The following is a 15,774-nucleotide window of genomic DNA, read 5'->3' on the forward strand; positions in this document are numbered from 1 at the left end:
GAGAGAGAGAGAGAGAGAGAGAGAGAGAGAGATAAAAACAATTTCTCAGCTTTATGGGGGCTTTATTTTTGTCAAATGTTATCTCTTGTGCAGGAATTGCACCCCAAGTTTCAAGTGCCACTGGAAACTTGCCACGCCTACCTGAATACGACAGTCATTTTCAGTACCTGGGTTTAAAAATATCCCAATATACGGGCTACCTCCCCCCCTTTCCATTTTAAAAAAAAATCACACCAACGTCTCCTCTTCAAATCAGAATTTTGACCAGCTGAAAGCTGAATCATGGTTCCAAACCGTATCAAATGGCACCGTTCGCCCTTTAAAATACCAAAAACTTCCGGGGCCTTTCAGCCGGCACCAAACCCCACGCCAAGGGGGGGGGGGGGGGGGGCTGCCACTCCTAAAAACCGAATCCCCTTAAAATAATCCTGGATCCGTCCCTGCTACTGGAAAGGGCAGAAGGATGCTGATTTTAGGGGAGTTTTCAGACCATCCAGAGAGCTCTAAAGCTGGTGAAAACCCCATTTGTTTACTTCAAATCTTCCAGGATATACTGACGGCTAGCGACAATCTCCCGCCATGCCTTCACAGATCAGCTAGGTAGGCATTGGAGGGGGGTAAAAAATAGGGATAGTATATATGGGGGGGGGGGGGGAGGGAGGGGGGATTCATTCTCCAACTAGCCTGAACATTTCCTGAATATTACATATGGTGGAAAAATCCATTTTTGGACAGGTAAGGTGGCGCATTCAAATTTTATTTGCCGAAATTGTAGCTTTTTCGTTTCGAAAAGGGTGGTATTTTAGTCTTTTTACTCACAATGGACAAGAAGTGCTAGCATAATGTTGTTTGAGACTATCCAGTTACTGTTGTGAATGTCGGATGGCAATATAACCTGAGCTTACACATCAAGAGCACGGTGAAAACATATATCTAGGCCTTTCAACAGAACTGATGCTGGGTATCGTCTATAGAGTTGATAAAACAGTTAAGACAATAGAATCGAAAGCCAAAAGCACCCACCCATAACAATGATGAGCAGGATCAAAACAAAGATTCGTCTTTGGAAACTTTGATGCGCAACATTTGAATCGAAATAAAATTCGAGCCATATAGCTTATACTGTAGATATTGCCCCCCCCCCCCCCCTTTTACGACGATGCCACGAATTTTGTATTTATAATTTTTTTTCTTTTTTTTTTATACTCCCTCTCTTAGGCAATTTAATTCAACAACCCATTAATGTATCACTTATCAGACCTCAAGCAGAGAGGCGCGCGAAGCAGTCTATTCTTCTTCTTTAGAGGTTGCGCCCATGGGCCGTCTCAGAAAATAACTCAATACGAAAATTCGTCTAAACTTAAGACGTCTAACTTAAGTCTACTTTGACCCCGGATAAATCAGTAGTACATTTATTAAACTAATATTGAGAATTTGCACGGTTTTAATCAGAAGAGCATGGTTAATATCGGTGTAATTTTATTTTATTCAGGTGGACTACATGTACTGTGGATTTATCTTGACCCAAAGTAGACCACTATCAAAGTTTGGGCTAATATTTTTGCCTAAAAGTTAAGGCCGGTTTTCAAGCTAAAAATGTAATCACCGCCTGATCTACCAAAGACCGTTCTCCTTAATTATCGCGGGGAGAACGATCTAATATGGCATCACCTATGGAGACCGCCGAGTATCACTACGTTTCAAAATGCATTCATAAGGAGGATGATTGCTACATCTTATAAAGAAAATTATGTATAATTATTACAAGGCAAAAGTTTTATTTTCTAAGTTTCAAGAACTTTTATTGATCACAGCAAGAGAAAAACAGTTCATGACTGATTGAAAATCAAATCAGATGACTTTCAGTTTTCGTTCAATCTTGCTGAGGGACAGGGGGTTGACCTTGGGCGTGGCTTGGACGTCCGGCGTGGTCTGGCTTGCCTTGTGCTTTATCTGCTTGGTCCTGCTTATTTACTTGACCTACAGCTTGAGCGTGGTCTGGGCGTCCGGCGTGGTCTGGCTTGCCTTGTGCTTTATCTGCTTGGTCCTGCTTATCTACTTGACCTACAGCTTGAGCGTGGTCTGGGCGTCCGGCGTGGTCTGGCTTGCCTTGTGCTTTATCTGCTTGGTCCTGCTTATCTACTTGGCCTACAGCTTGAGCGTGGTCTGGGCGTCCGGCGTGGTCTGGCTTGCCTTGTGCTTTATCTGCTTGGTCCTGCTTATCTACTTGGCCTACAGCTTGAGCGTGGTCTGGGCGTCCGGCGTGGTCTGGCTTGCCTTGTGCTTTATCTGCTTGGTCCTGCTTATCTACTTGACCTACAGCTTGAGCGTGGTCTGGGCGTCCGGCGTGGTCTGGCTTGCCTTGTGCTTTATCTGCTTGGTCCTGCTTATCTACTTGACCTACAGCTTGAGCGTGGTCTGGGCGTCCGGCGTGGTCTGGCTTGCCTTGTGCTTTATCTGCTTGGTCCTGCTTATCTACTTGACCTACAGCTTGAGCGTGGTCTGGGCGTCCGGCGTGGTCTGGCTTGCCTTGTGCTTTATCTGCTTGGTCCTGCTTATCTACTTGACCTACAGCTTGAGCGTGGTCTGGGCGTCCGGCGTGGTCTGGCTTGCCTTGTGCTTTATCTGCTTGGTCCTGCTTATCTACTTGACCTACAGCTTGAGCGTGGTCTGGGCGTCCGGCGTGGTCTGGCTTGCCTTGTGCTTTATCTGCTTGGTCCTGCTTATCTACTTGACCTACAGCTTGAGCGTGGTCTGGGCGTCCGGCGTGGTCTGGCTTGCCTTGTGCTTTATCTGCTTGGTCCTGCTTATCTACTTGACCAACAGCTTGAGCGTGGTCTGGGCGTCCGGCGTGGTCTGGCTTGCCTTGTGCTTTATCTGCTTTGTCCTGCTTATCTACTTGACCTACAGCTTGAGCGTGGTCTGGGCGTCCGGCGTGGTCTGGCTTGCCTTGTGCTTTCTCTGGTTTTCCTCCAAACTGGTCACCAGAGCCGGGCTCGTCAGTTGGGAGTGGACAATGTGCCCTTTGCAAGGTGCGGTCCTTGCAGTACGCTTGGAACAGGTAGCATCTGGAAGAAAAAGATATAGTGAGTGCACTGTTATCATGCCTTGTCCAGCTACTAATCTATTATAGTTGAAGCCAATAAGGACACACACGAAAACATTGCAGTTGATATAGCTCTCCATCTTCTTAATTAATCAAGATGGCTAAGGGGGAGGTGTTGGGTTGGGGAAGGGGTAACAATTATGGAACAACATCTCTGATGAACAGGTTTCGTGCCTTTTTACTGTCTCAGAAAAACTGACTGTTCCATAAACATCTTACTAAAACTAGAACCACGACATCATTTTATCCAAAAACTTCTGATTTGACTTGCATTTGGATTCGGAAAGTTGTCGAAAAAAAAAGCTTCTTTTACAGAGACAAAGAAATGCAAATTAAAATAAGTGTATGGTGTGCATGATATTATGTCTCACCTGTTGGGGTACTCATTGCCCTTGTCGTCACAGACAACGTGCTCCTTCAAGAGAGAGCAGTCAACTGTTTCCGCCTGCTTGCACTCCTCGTCCACGCGGCTGCTAGGGCGGTCACGGGTGACCATACGGCACTTCTTGGGGGTCAGCTCAGGGTCGGCGCAGCGGGCTTTTTCGAACTCGCATCTGTAAAGGGATGGTGGTTGCTGTTTTCATTCGTTATATGGATCATTTCAGATCAATTTCTCTTACGTCTTATGTCCATCCATAAAGAAAGTTAGTCAAGCAAGGAATTAAGGTCAATGGTGATAGAAGGTGAGCTACATTTTTGCCATGGAAAAAATTAATGGATTTCAGACGTGTAATTTACAAGAAAACATACAGTATATTGGATAACTGAAATGAATTTAATAACTAGATAGATAATTGACAGAGAAAAAAATTGAAAAATAAACAGCGGATTGATAGACAGATATATCACTTGATGGATTAATAAATTTAATAAAAGTGATGGCCATCTCACGCACCTGTTGGAGTACTTGTTACCCTTGCTGTCACAGTAGGTTCCCTTGTGGTTCCAGCGTGCGATGACAGAGCAGTCCATGTCCTTCACCTCCTCGCACTTGTCTTCTGGTTTTTCTGGTTCACCAGAACCTGCCAAGGTCTCGACATCGGGCTTCAGTTTGTCAGGGCGGTCGCAACGCGTCAGCTTCAGGTCTGGGTTGTCGCATTGCGCCTTGAAGAACTCGCACCTGAAAAAAAATAAGAAAATAATCTGCCCAGCTTTAAACACCAAGCTCAGCTCACACTAGTGAAGTTCCAGCCTCGAGAGAGCGTTGGCTTGTGCATCTAATGGGTGTTACATCTATCTGTGAGGCCAATGGCTGAATTATTTTTGGTAACGGGCCAATTAACATTTGTGAACTTTGGGGTTAAGTAAATGGCCAAAAAAGAGTACGTTATTTTTAATGAATCATACTAGGCTGAATAAAAAACAAAATAATTACCAGACTTATATTTCTGATAAATTTAACCCTGGCAAGGACGTACATGATTCTTTGCCCAAGGGGAGTAACGTGCAGTCCCCTGGAGAGGATGTTTGATGACCACAAACGGTAAAAAAAGACTTACCTGTTGGCGTAGGTGTTCCCTTGGACGTCACACAACTTCCTGACGTGGTTCCATGGCGCCATGACTTGGGCGCAGTCCAGGGCCTTCAGTTGCTTGCATTTGTCATCGTCCTTATCATCCCCCGAACCCTGAGGCTTGATGTGCCAACTGGGTCTGGCAGCGACAGCTAAAAGAAGAGAAAAATTGACCAAACTTAATTGAAAATGGCAAAAAAGAAAATGAACAAGTTAGATATTATATTGGATAAAGAAAACTGCCCTTTTTTCATTACAAGGCGACTTTTTGCATGGCAGCCCTTGTAACTTACCAACAGCAAAAAGGCAGACGATCAAGATCTTCATAGTTGTTGCTTGTATCCCACTGGAGTCAACGACTGAAGAAGCCTGTATTCTGGAGCAGTATTTATACACAGAGCGATGGAGACCTGAACAGGTGCTCTGCCAAATCAACAGGATATCGATGTTATGGGGAGTGGGTGCAGGTCTCGGGGTCTGTGATTAAACGCTGAAGCGTTTGGCGATATTCTCATGGTCTGGTGTACGTGTGTAAGTTGTGCAATGCTGTGCTCGTGGTTATAATATGTGTGCTTTAAAAATATCAACTTTTTGTATAAGAAACCAACCCAACATCCTATCATATTGAAAGGTTTATAGGAAATAGCATATTTATGACATTTCTTTTTCTTTTTTACAAATTCCTTCATTGCAATTGAAAGCGCATGCCTTAGAATTATTCTATATTTTCGCTTTTTTTTTCAGTCGAATGGATGTTTGAAATTCGAAAAATCCAAACGAGACATCACTTAAAAGACATTATCATTTTCAAAAACCAAACAAGTAGAAAAATTGCGACTTTGTGCGAATATGAATTCTGAAATTTGCTTATGGGACGATAATACCAAAAATTAATCAAGAAGAAAAACTTGTTATTAGAGAGAATGTTTCAATTTAATCTTTGTCCTTATATGAAAAATATCGTAAACATTGTTAAAATCCAGTTTATTAGTTTAATTGAAATAGGCATGCCACCTGTTGTTTATCTTCATCAAAATGGAACAAACTAAGACCATAGCAAAATAGGCCTACACATAGATAAAATCATAAGAATCGTCATCTGGGATGAACATGTAGGCGTCCGTCAATGTAAAGCACCAGACGGTACCGAGTTAACTAAAAGTTTTGTAAGTAGAAGCTATAAAGGTCATTACTTATTAATTATAAAATAGGTCCCTTTGAAGAACAGAAAAGTGAAAAAATGAAGTGAAAGAATTATCCAATTCTACCTTATTTAAAGCTCTGGTGACAGAAAGTGATAAATCTAGCTTTTTGTGTAAATCGTGGAAAATTTAAAAATCCATACCTTGCTAGTAAGGGGCAGTTTTCATATTTCATAACGAAGGATTCAGCTGTTTTAGTAAAGAAGGTTTTAAAAATAAAAACCCTTTTGGGTAAAATCTGCACGTTATTAATACTAACAAAAATTACACTGTGCTAAAGGGGTATTACGAGAGGCACGTTTATTTTAATGACACATTTTTCCTCAACCTCAAGTTTATTTTTTACAATGCCTGGTAACGAAGGTTTTGAAAACTACTCTGGAAGAGAAAACAGTTTTGCCGCGTTATGTGTAAAACTTTTAAACTGTGCCCTGTCACCATATCGTCTAACTAATCATGGATGTAAATGAATTGAAAATTTTACGAATGGCTTAAATATTACAAAAACATCAAACAACTAAAAATGATGACCTGCGCCAAAAGACAGAACGAATTTTTTTTCATTTTGTAAAAACCCGGTATAAACCGCCAAAGTAGACGTTAACTATTTATTGAGTTATTTAAAATAAACATTCTAGATATTTTCTGAGATTTTACTCGCTTCCTTGCAATGTTCAAACAGTATAAAAACTTTGCTGCTTTTTGCTGCTTTTTGCTGTTAATACCTGAAAATACTCTTTGTTCGAAAATTAAATGCATTATATCCATTCCGTCATTTTATTATAACTAGATGGGATAACCACGTGCACTTTACCTTGTATGTATCGAAGAATAAGAAAAGAAAAAATGATTGTTATTAAAAACATTTCTTTCCAAAAAAATGCATTATAAATAACCTTGTCTTTTACAAAATCTACCAACTGCACATGTAGATTAAAATTACGTAGAATATAACGGGCAGTTTATGAACAGTTTATTTTTTGTATTAAAAAACACACGTAGAATTTACACGAGTTAATTTAGCTGAGGTGATTGCTCACTCACTAGTGGTGGTGGAAAGAGGGGGGGGAGCTGTTGGTCACTGTCGGCTGATTGATATTATAGAGATTGACACCTCACTCAATTACAAATGTAAAAAACGCATCTACTGTTATCATCAAAAGAGTACGTTATAGAAAAGAAAATCAGTAAATGAGTATGATATCCATTTTACCATGCGCACCCTGAATTTCAAAGACTATTTGAGCCTAACCTCTATGGGTCTATTCCCACAACTTTAGATCGATCTATCACCGCGGGGAGTCTCACTAGATTACTGTCAGATAATCCCCCTTAAGTGTCCGTCCCCGCCTACTACAAGCTGTAAGAGGTAATTAACTTTCGTGTCCGCCCGGCTGACAGCTATTTAGCGTGAACCCCCAGGGAGTTAGGTCGATCTAAAGTAGGTCGATCTAATCTATGGAAATGGGGTGTAACACTTTAATAGGGGTGATCCCAGCACTCTGAGCTCTCTCTCAAACTCAGGATGACCAAGTGCGGACGAGCAAGGACAATGTCCTCCAGTGGTGTATATCATAATACGGTCGGTTGGCGTGGGCAATTTAAGGTGGGCATTAAAGTTCGTTTCTATGTACAAGGAAGATTAAGATTCTGGAGGTCAGGGTTCTTTTCTAATCCTTATGTAGGTGGACACTGCCTCACTTTCTCATTAGGCGTTAGCGGGTTTGAGAGAGGTAAAGCACCTGGGACCTAGAAGGAGGAAGGGGGCGGGTCGTGAAAAAAATTGTTTTCAAGTGCCCGACAGAACGGTGTGCAGTGCCAACTTCAGTGCGGTGAGGGGGGGGGGGGGGGGGTTACCAGTTTTACCATGCCTTGGCACTTTCACTGACATGTGGTCTTTTGCAAAAAAAAAAGGTTTCGCTCATCAAGTGAACTTAGTGTTTGATATTTCTCAACAAACGTGCATATCCTATTTTATATGCTTAACTGTTTACATTTTGAAACAACCGAAGCTGAGTGAACCATCTAGCGTACATTTTTGTCTCAATATATATATATATGTACTATCTTAGCCAAAATGTTAGCCCTAAAAGATCGTTTTTGTTCATAAATCATCACATGACAACTTTAAACCGTGAAACTGTGCTTTTTTATTCCAGCACGTCTTACAGGGTACAGAAAAGCCAAAATACCGGCAAATGTATCCATTTTATACCATTTATTCGGAACATGCAACCCTAAATACGACGTTCCGCATTGATTTCCAAAGAAGTAGAAAATGGCTATAAAATTGAAAAGACAACGCCAATGTCACCAAATCCATACAGTTGTATGTAGCACCAGAATTCACTTTTCGAACTAACGTGTCTATTAGTGCGTGTATCTATTGCGTTCTGCAATTTTCTCATGTAGACGGGGCGACATGCCTCCTACAAGGTGTCTGGGTTCGTTATTAGAGCTATCATAATTTTTATCTAATGTCGTAAATGAATTTTCAGTTTTCCAGTTTTCATTGGATTGGGAACTGATGAATTCTATTCCATTCAATTTAATTTCCTGAAGTTTATTAGAAAGATGCTCTACAATATTATGTGCCATGAATGCATTTTTTTTTTGTTGAGTAAGTCAAATGTGTCACCAGGATTTATACATATGTTATCAGTCTACAGGCCCAGTATAAGTTGCATCGAATCAAACAAGGTTATTCAATTCAATAAGAAGCCATGGAATTAATTAAGGAGACCATCCACCTCAAACTTATTTGGCAATGGTTCTCTACCCTGAAACTATACGATTCACCTGGTTTAATCAATATAGGTATCAGTATCAACCTGTATCTGGAAGCCATTTAGCATCTAATTCTTCTGTATCAATAAGCATAATTTGACTTGAGTGACTCATCTGGCTGTGAAGGCAATACTATGTGACTGCATGTATAAGTAAAGGTACATAAAGATAGAGGCTGGAGAAAAAGTGACATGAGACAGGCGAATAAAAGTCTGAGAAGATTCCACCCCTGGTTGTTATATACCCTGCCCCATGCCTCGGTGTCAAGCGGTATTTCAGATAGAACCTGTGCAGGGCATAACACGGTCCCCTACAAAGGGTTACAAGTCTGTTTTCTGGGACATTGTTCTAGGTTAGGGAATTAATTCTTCTCTCCTTTGCGCACTCCCGATCATCCCTCAGGTGCAGACATCATATTAATTTTAAAGGGAACACAAATTATGGAATTGAAATGTCTAAATATAGATCTGTATATGGAGTGTGTGAAAAGACACACAAACCAAAAACATGCAAAGCCTACACATTCTTGTAAACTAAAATGTGGAGTTGGTAATTGTTGAGTATTAGGGCTCAAAAGCCCTTTCTCGTTTGATAGTCAATCCTTATACTAAGAAAAGAATAAAAAGACAGAAGACTGATAAATTCATTAAATTTACTATTTAGGCAAGGGAATATATTTTCATTACATTTCACCTTAAAATAGGCACATATTTCAAGTTTCTTAATAACTTCATGAAAATATTGACCAACTGATAACTGAATGTCTACTTTTTAATGCATGTTGGCCAAGAACAAAATAACCATGTAAAATATATTTGACATGGTCTACTTTTTAATGCATGTTGGCCAAGAACAAAATAACCATGTAAAATATGTTTGACATGGCAGAATACCTCATCTCTGACTCTTAACATGGGATTAAATATGTGTTCTTAGAATTCCATTTCTTTTTTTTTTTTTTTTTGCATTGAGAGTACGTTTTAAATGAGCTAGAGCCAGGCAGTTTCTATTCACTTTCTGTTCCATGTGACATTATGATTATCTGAGGCATCATAGTTAACATAGCTCAGGTGAGCCTGAACAACACGTCACATATATGTAGTTCAATGGTAAAAAAAAAAAGATTTCTTATGCTTCCAAAATTTGATACTTTGTCTTCTAATAAAGTGTTCAAAAGGCAACAACACTGACCATGAAACTGTGGTCCTCAACTTAAGCACACTCATAAACTCAATACCCTCTACCAGGGCTGCAGTTATTATTTGCTATATATTTGCTGAGGCGACCCTGTTACGTTAGGCCAGGAGGAAACAATTAACTCTGTCCGTGTGCAAAAGGCTTTGTACTCGCTCTGCGCCAATGTAATTAACGCTTGTTACTCAACCTGACCTGTCTTGTCTGTCTGCTAAAGGGCTGTTTTATTGTCACAGATGAGCAATTAACTATCTTATTACTGTCAAGGGGACTTGGCAGGGACTTGCTAAGTGACCGTGCCTGAGTAGTTATGCAAACGATTACAAGCCATGTAATCATCCTTGAGATTTCAGAACAGGGTCACAGTGCAGAGATTAGCCATCTATTTAACCAGAGACATATCCATTAAGAGCGCGTCCATGAGAAAGCCAGACAGATCAGTCAGGAGGTGGCAAGGTGGGGGTCAGCAGATTTTAATAATTTTTGGTGTGGTAAACCATCAACATAAAAGATATTGTGAGCCACTGGCTTTCTTATTTTGGATCATTAGTTTTAGAGATATGGGGGCAGATCTTTTATTGGCAATTTTGCCAAAATATAGCACTTTTTAGCTCTTGAAAAGTTATAATTTTAAATATTCTTTTAAAAAATCATGTACAGCATAAGGAATTATTAAGGTAAGCCACATGATAGGTTAAGGAAAGACCTTTAATACCCAGTACAGATTTTTTGAAAAGGCACTGTCATGACCACACAAGGTTGATTCTAATAAGGCATGTTTTCCGTATGCTTGACCCCCTCCCCTTCTTTAAATGCACACAACTTCTTTTTTGCAGGTTTTATCCATATAATTTTGGTATGTGCTGATAGAAAAGGGTTGAAAAATAAATTTTGTAAAATAAAATCTGTGTTAAACCTTGTAAAATAAGAACTACAACAATTTTAAAAAGGGCCTAAAAACGAATATTTTTATACTACTTAAATGCTAAACTGTTTCTTCAACTAAATAAATAAGTCAAAACCATGTATAGGTTTGTGAAAAGCCCTTAAAATAATTATGTTTGCCCTGCAGACGAACTTATGAAGCGAAAATGCATTTTTTAAATTTGTTTATGTTGTAGAAACTAAATGTAAAATAACGATGCTAACTCTGTGACCTATTTTCAACATGGCGGGTACTAGGATTATCACCGGAGCAGCTGTGGAGCAAAGCACATCGTCTTCACAGTGTTAAAACATAATACTTTCTTAAATTTATGAAGAACACGCACTAGAGATGCTTAAGTACATCTCAGAAGGATTGGTGTGCACCAGAATATAACAAGAAATGACCATAGCAGCTGGTCGTCCTTAGAATGTGCATTTTTTGGTTGAACCACTTCAGACTGTTGTCAGGCTTGGGTTCCTCAATATATCCATCTCATCGATTTAGCTCTGGATGTTTGTTGTAAGGTAAGTGATCAGTGGTGGCATACATATACTAGAATCAGATACACTAAAAACTCAAACCAGTTTAAATAATACGTTTGAATATTATTCAGTAATATAAAGAATATAAGCAAATTTTAAAGACATACTGGTATATTTCAATTCACAGAGTTTTACTTGATTTGTGTTTCATGGTAAACATGTATGCTGAAAAGAATTAACTGTGTATCTAACTTATGAAGTATATTTTTGCATTAAATTTTAGGGCTTTGTTACATGTGTTATCATAACACAAACAGTTAAGGACTATGCTGAGCTTGAAGACAGCTTCATAAGAAATTTCTTACCCAGAATCAAAGGTATGTAACACACATTCAGTTTCAAGTTTTGGCATTTTAGGGGATGTTACTTGTGCCAGTTTTTTACATTTTAGTTTTATATTCACTTTGCAGATTTGTGTGTTTACAATGAAGTTGAAGTTAACCGCCTGTGCTTCAATTTTCAAGACTTACATATATTACACAGGACACTTGTAACTAAAGGTACTTATGTAAAATCAGGAAAACTTTGCGGTCCATTATGTTGTTCATGTTGCTTTGCAAGGGGGCGTGCCAGACAATTAAGCTGATTACAACGACTGAGCCCGAGTGTGATACTCCGCTGAGATAGATTGATCCTGCTACGATAGTTTCTATTCTGAACACAGTAAGCCTCTGTTGTTGTAAAGCATTTATTGATGTTATGTTTATTTTTCAGAATTTACATCCTAGGCCTGTATGTGAACCTTGACCTGGACAATCTTACAGACAATAATAGAAAAGTCACCTGAAATTGCACAGGCAAATTCATCAGATTCAGATGTGAGCACCAACTTTGTAATGCCTGGAACACTTCCACGGAGAAGAAAAAAGGTTTACCTTTTTTTCATTTGTTTCTTTTTATATCATGAAATTCTGGTAGCTACAGTCATGCATATTTGATTTTTTTTTTTACATTTATGCAATATGTTTGATCAGAATATTATTTAGTAATTGTTCTTATACAGCAATTAACATGAGTTTAAAATATGTTTAATACATTTTCTTTTGACAGCCTGTCCTGCCATCTTCAGGTAGACACAGTAGTGGATATCCTGGCAAACCTCTATTGGACTTGGAGGAGCCACCTTGGGACAATCCCCCATGACAAATGTGCATCTTTGTCTTGGCAATCTCATTCAGTTTTGTAGGAAAGGAGGATTGGCGCCATTGAATTTACAAATATTGACAATTGACAGTTCAGTCACACTAAACTATAGTGGCATGTTGCTTCAAGTTACCACACTTATTCTAAGATTACTGAATTATCATTACTGTAGGAGACCCTGGATCTCTCAACCAGAAGAAGAAACTTGGGGATCAATCAGTTATAAGATTAAAATCTGTGGAACACTACCCATCACTGTTGTGTTCAGTATATGGAAAAGATGGCCGTGATATAGGAACCTTGGAGATTCATAACTTGATTTCACTCCTGTAAAAAGTAACTGCTTTGTTCTTTTACTGTCCAATTGATAATATGAAAATAAAGTACTCCTCCTGTCATTGTATGTTGCTGACTCTGTTTTAATTTTCTTTATAGATAAAGAATATAGATATCAAGATATCACATGTATTTACAAAGCCTATGAATCATTAGAAAGGAAAAAGAATGGTTGAAAAATGCAATATAAATCATTTCAAGTGGATTAATTAGTGTTGCACTTGAGAAAACTGATAAAATGAGACAGTCATTCCCTTTTACCTTTAGAAAAATCATTTGTAATTTTTTTTTTCTCTATTGCTCCCTGAAAATAAGGTATATACACAATGCTGATGACACTGGATATGCACAGTAATAACTTATTAAATGGAGGGGGGGGGATAACTTGTAATTTAAATTTATTCAGAAGTTGTATGGCTCTGTTTGAAAAGAATATTATTTGAGCAATCCTGTATTACAGATCTCAAAATAAAAAACCTGCAAAAATGGGCCTCTTGATTATTTTGAGGAATTAGGGTAACTGTATTTTTGGGACAGATTTGATGGCAGCCATTTTGTATTTATAAAAATTGGATAGATTTGCCCTTATCAAAGCATAGTTTGAATTCCTGGCTGTGGGTCTTTGATTAAATTTGATTATTGGAAGGAATTTTATCTCAAAATGTACTGATATCTTGATTTCGGCCGTTTGGTTTTCTGCTAAAATTGCTTAAGTTTGAGGCACTTTTTCAATATCTTCTGTTGTGTTTAACACACTTTTTGAATTTTGTATGATTAGACCAATATATGCTTAGGATCCCTATAAAATTTTATGGCTGTCAAGCCTGCAAAAAGAGAGATATGAATGCTTGAACATTGCTTGGTAGAAAAGTGAGTTTGGGGGGTGGGGTCATAAAAATGGGCGTGGCTCGTTAGTTTGTGGGTTAAACTGAAATTTAGTAACATATTCTCAATGGCAAATGGCTGGTTTAAATAGGTAAATTTTCAATTAATTTTAAAAAGTCGTCAGTTTTGACATATTTGCTTATGAAGTGGCTTTATTGACCGAAGCTGAAAATTAAGCCAAAAATGGCCAAAACATATAATATCATATTATAATTATATCCAATGATTTCTTTTGGGATTGTTGCCTTCAATCTTAATATCTCCTATATATGCAACAATAATATGAATTTGGTTGAAATCTGTTGACCCCCACCTTGCCACCCTCTGACTGGTCTTATCATGGACACACACTTAATACCTAGTGAAAAATCAATCTGTGGCCCTGGTAGAGGGTATAAACTCAAGGGGAAATATGAAGAGATGGCATTCTAGGTTCAGCATGTTTTGATCACTTCCACTCATACTGAGTTTTGAAGAGGGTTGTGCATTCGGAGTCCCTTCAAAAGTTAAGTGGAAATAACATTGGATTAAAAGGTCTTTCCCATTTCATCATCCTTTTCTTATATTACACAAATATTTTGTGACTATCTGGACAAATTTACATATTTTGAACATGATATGCAGTATCATTCAATTCACATTGTTTCAAAGCTTCCACCAATGCTCTCTTTGTTGCTTCTTCTCTATATTCCTTTTTCCACTGTATGAGAGATTTTCTACTCTGTTCCTTCAAATTTCTTGAATTCTCCTCTATGATACAGTCAATGTCAGTTTCTGTGAGTTGCAGTTTTCTCGCCAGGGTGCGCCAGTGACGGCCAATATGATCCACAACATAATCAAACTCCTTGGATAAATCTGAAATAACAATTACTAAACAGATTACTAAAGGCAATTTTTCATTGACTATATAATGCAAATTTTTCTTAAATGAATATAATAATTAAGTTTTCACTTGACTTGGGTGTTCACAAGAGCTCTACAAAACCTTACAATGCTACTACAAATTTCCGAAACTATGATATTTAAGAGAAATATGAATAACTGTGAAACTAACATTTAGCAACTGACTGTCCCTGCAGTCTCAACCTGAGACCTTATATATAGTTATATATCAGAGGCATAGTAGGGTTAAATGAGGTGTACGGTCACTGTCTATTCTTTGTATCAAGTCATTTTCATGTGGGCATATGATTTACTGGATTGGGAAGGGTCAGGGATGGGGATCTTTTTCTACAATATTTTACCTTCTCCAACAAATTCCTCTTCTTTTTGAACTCTTCCTGATTCTGAGAATTGAAATGATTAAATATAGTTCTGTATATATCAAGTTTTTAAAAGAACAGACAAACCAAAAGCATATCAAACCTAAACATTCTTGTGAACTTAAATAAACATAATAAAAGTAGTCTGACAGGCAATCAAACAAGCATGATATACAGCTACTGAAATCTATGAATGCTATTCATCACTTCACATGTACATACTAGCAAGCCAAATTAAATTAGATCTATAATTGCTTTTAATTAAAGTAATACCCCCTATGTTGGCTGACATATTTGCCCAAATATTAAGGTTCATTTTAACAAATAATTTCTGTTATTTTTTCTTTTATTCTAGAATCAAGACCCACTAATAAAAGTGCTTTAAAAATTGAATTTTTAAACCTTGGAAGAACAGATCACCAATTTACCTGAATGGGACCCAATTCCATTTTGACCAAACTGTCTTTCATATTTTTCTAGTATTTTGGCTAAGTCTGTTCTATTTTCTGTTGCCGAACTTAGCAGGGTGTTCAGAAATGCTGTATCGTCTGCAGCCAACACCCCTCGTTCCTCCAAAGCTTCCCAAAGATCTGTTCCACTTTCAATATCTTCCAATCTCCTACGCGGAATTAAGTCTTTACACATATATTTCATAGCTTCTAGATCATCTCCTCTCATTCCCTTGGCTATGTCTACCAAGCATTTCCTAAAGTTAATGTTTTTAGCATCCATTTCCAGGTCTCCGACTTAATAGCACACTGGACACGCACAATACATAACTACGGAAGGAACGAAAAAATGGCGACAAGATGGGGGAAAGGGGATTCCCTACATGTGACGTCACGGTCCAGGAAAACCCAAATTTATCAAACCAAC

General features: G+C 38.4%; 2 protein-coding genes and 1 long non-coding RNA gene across 3 annotated transcripts; 1 reads left to right on the forward strand and 2 right to left on the reverse strand.

The window, feature by feature from the left end:
• Window positions 1–1,758: 1,758 nt before the first annotated feature.
• On the reverse strand, window positions 1,759–5,060 carry LOC106160425 (uncharacterized). Its single transcript, XM_013537031.2, has 5 exons — window positions 4,913–5,060; window positions 4,606–4,771; window positions 4,002–4,226; window positions 3,478–3,660; window positions 1,759–3,068 (listed from the first exon to the last, which is right to left on the reverse strand). Exons 1-5 carry the CDS (start codon window positions 4,944–4,946, stop codon window positions 1,874–1,876), a joined length of 1,803 nt encoding a protein of 600 aa, XP_013392485.2. The 5' UTR covers window positions 4,947–5,060; the 3' UTR covers window positions 1,759–1,873.
• Window positions 5,061–10,228: 5,168 nt separating this feature from the next.
• On the forward strand, window positions 10,229–12,818 carry LOC106172008 (uncharacterized). The gene is made up of 4 exons (XR_015333282.1): window positions 10,229–11,254; window positions 11,496–11,589; window positions 11,987–12,141; window positions 12,323–12,818. It is a non-coding gene; the product is annotated as an uncharacterized LOC106172008 (long non-coding RNA).
• LOC106160410 (FAS-associated death domain protein) lies at window positions 10,963–15,737 on the reverse strand. The gene is made up of 3 exons (XM_013537003.3): window positions 15,327–15,737; window positions 14,881–14,922; window positions 10,963–14,491 (listed from the first exon to the last, which is right to left on the reverse strand). The coding sequence occupies exons 1-3, from the start codon at window positions 15,628–15,630 to the stop codon at window positions 14,235–14,237; spliced, it is 603 nt and encodes a 200-aa protein (XP_013392457.2). The 5' UTR covers window positions 15,631–15,737; the 3' UTR covers window positions 10,963–14,234.
• Between the last annotated feature and the right edge of the window lie 37 nt (window positions 15,738–15,774).

Source organism: Lingula anatina, chromosome 2 (assembly GCF_051362555.1).
Source record: "Lingula anatina isolate TDL-2025a chromosome 2, LinAna3.0, whole genome shotgun sequence".
Classification (NCBI taxonomy): Eukaryota; Metazoa; Brachiopoda; class Lingulata; order Lingulida; family Lingulidae; genus Lingula; species Lingula anatina.

Excerpts from the sequence above, each read along its gene's own strand:
- LOC106160410 (XM_013537003.3), bottom strand. The coding sequence starts at position 15,630 with ATGGATGCTAAAAACATTAACTTTAGGAAATGCTTGGTAGACATAGCC. Across the intron at positions 14,923-15,326 it reads TGGAATTGGGTCCCATTCAG|AATCAGGAAGAGTTCAAAAA; the intron begins GTAAATTGGTGA and ends TTCAATTCTCAG. Across the intron at positions 14,492-14,880 it reads AGAGGAATTTGTTGGAGAAG|ATTTATCCAAGGAGTTTGAT; the intron begins GTAAAATATTGT and ends TTGTTATTTCAG.
- LOC106160425 (XM_013537031.2), bottom strand. The coding sequence starts at position 4,946 with ATGAAGATCTTGATCGTCTGCCTTTTTGCTGTTG. Across the intron at positions 4,227-4,605 it reads GGGAACACCTACGCCAACAG|GTGCGAGTTCTTCAAGGCGC; the intron begins GTAAGTCTTTTT and ends ATTTTTTTTCAG. Across the intron at positions 3,661-4,001 it reads GGTAACAAGTACTCCAACAG|ATGCGAGTTCGAAAAAGCCC; the intron begins GTGCGTGAGATG and ends ATCCCTTTACAG.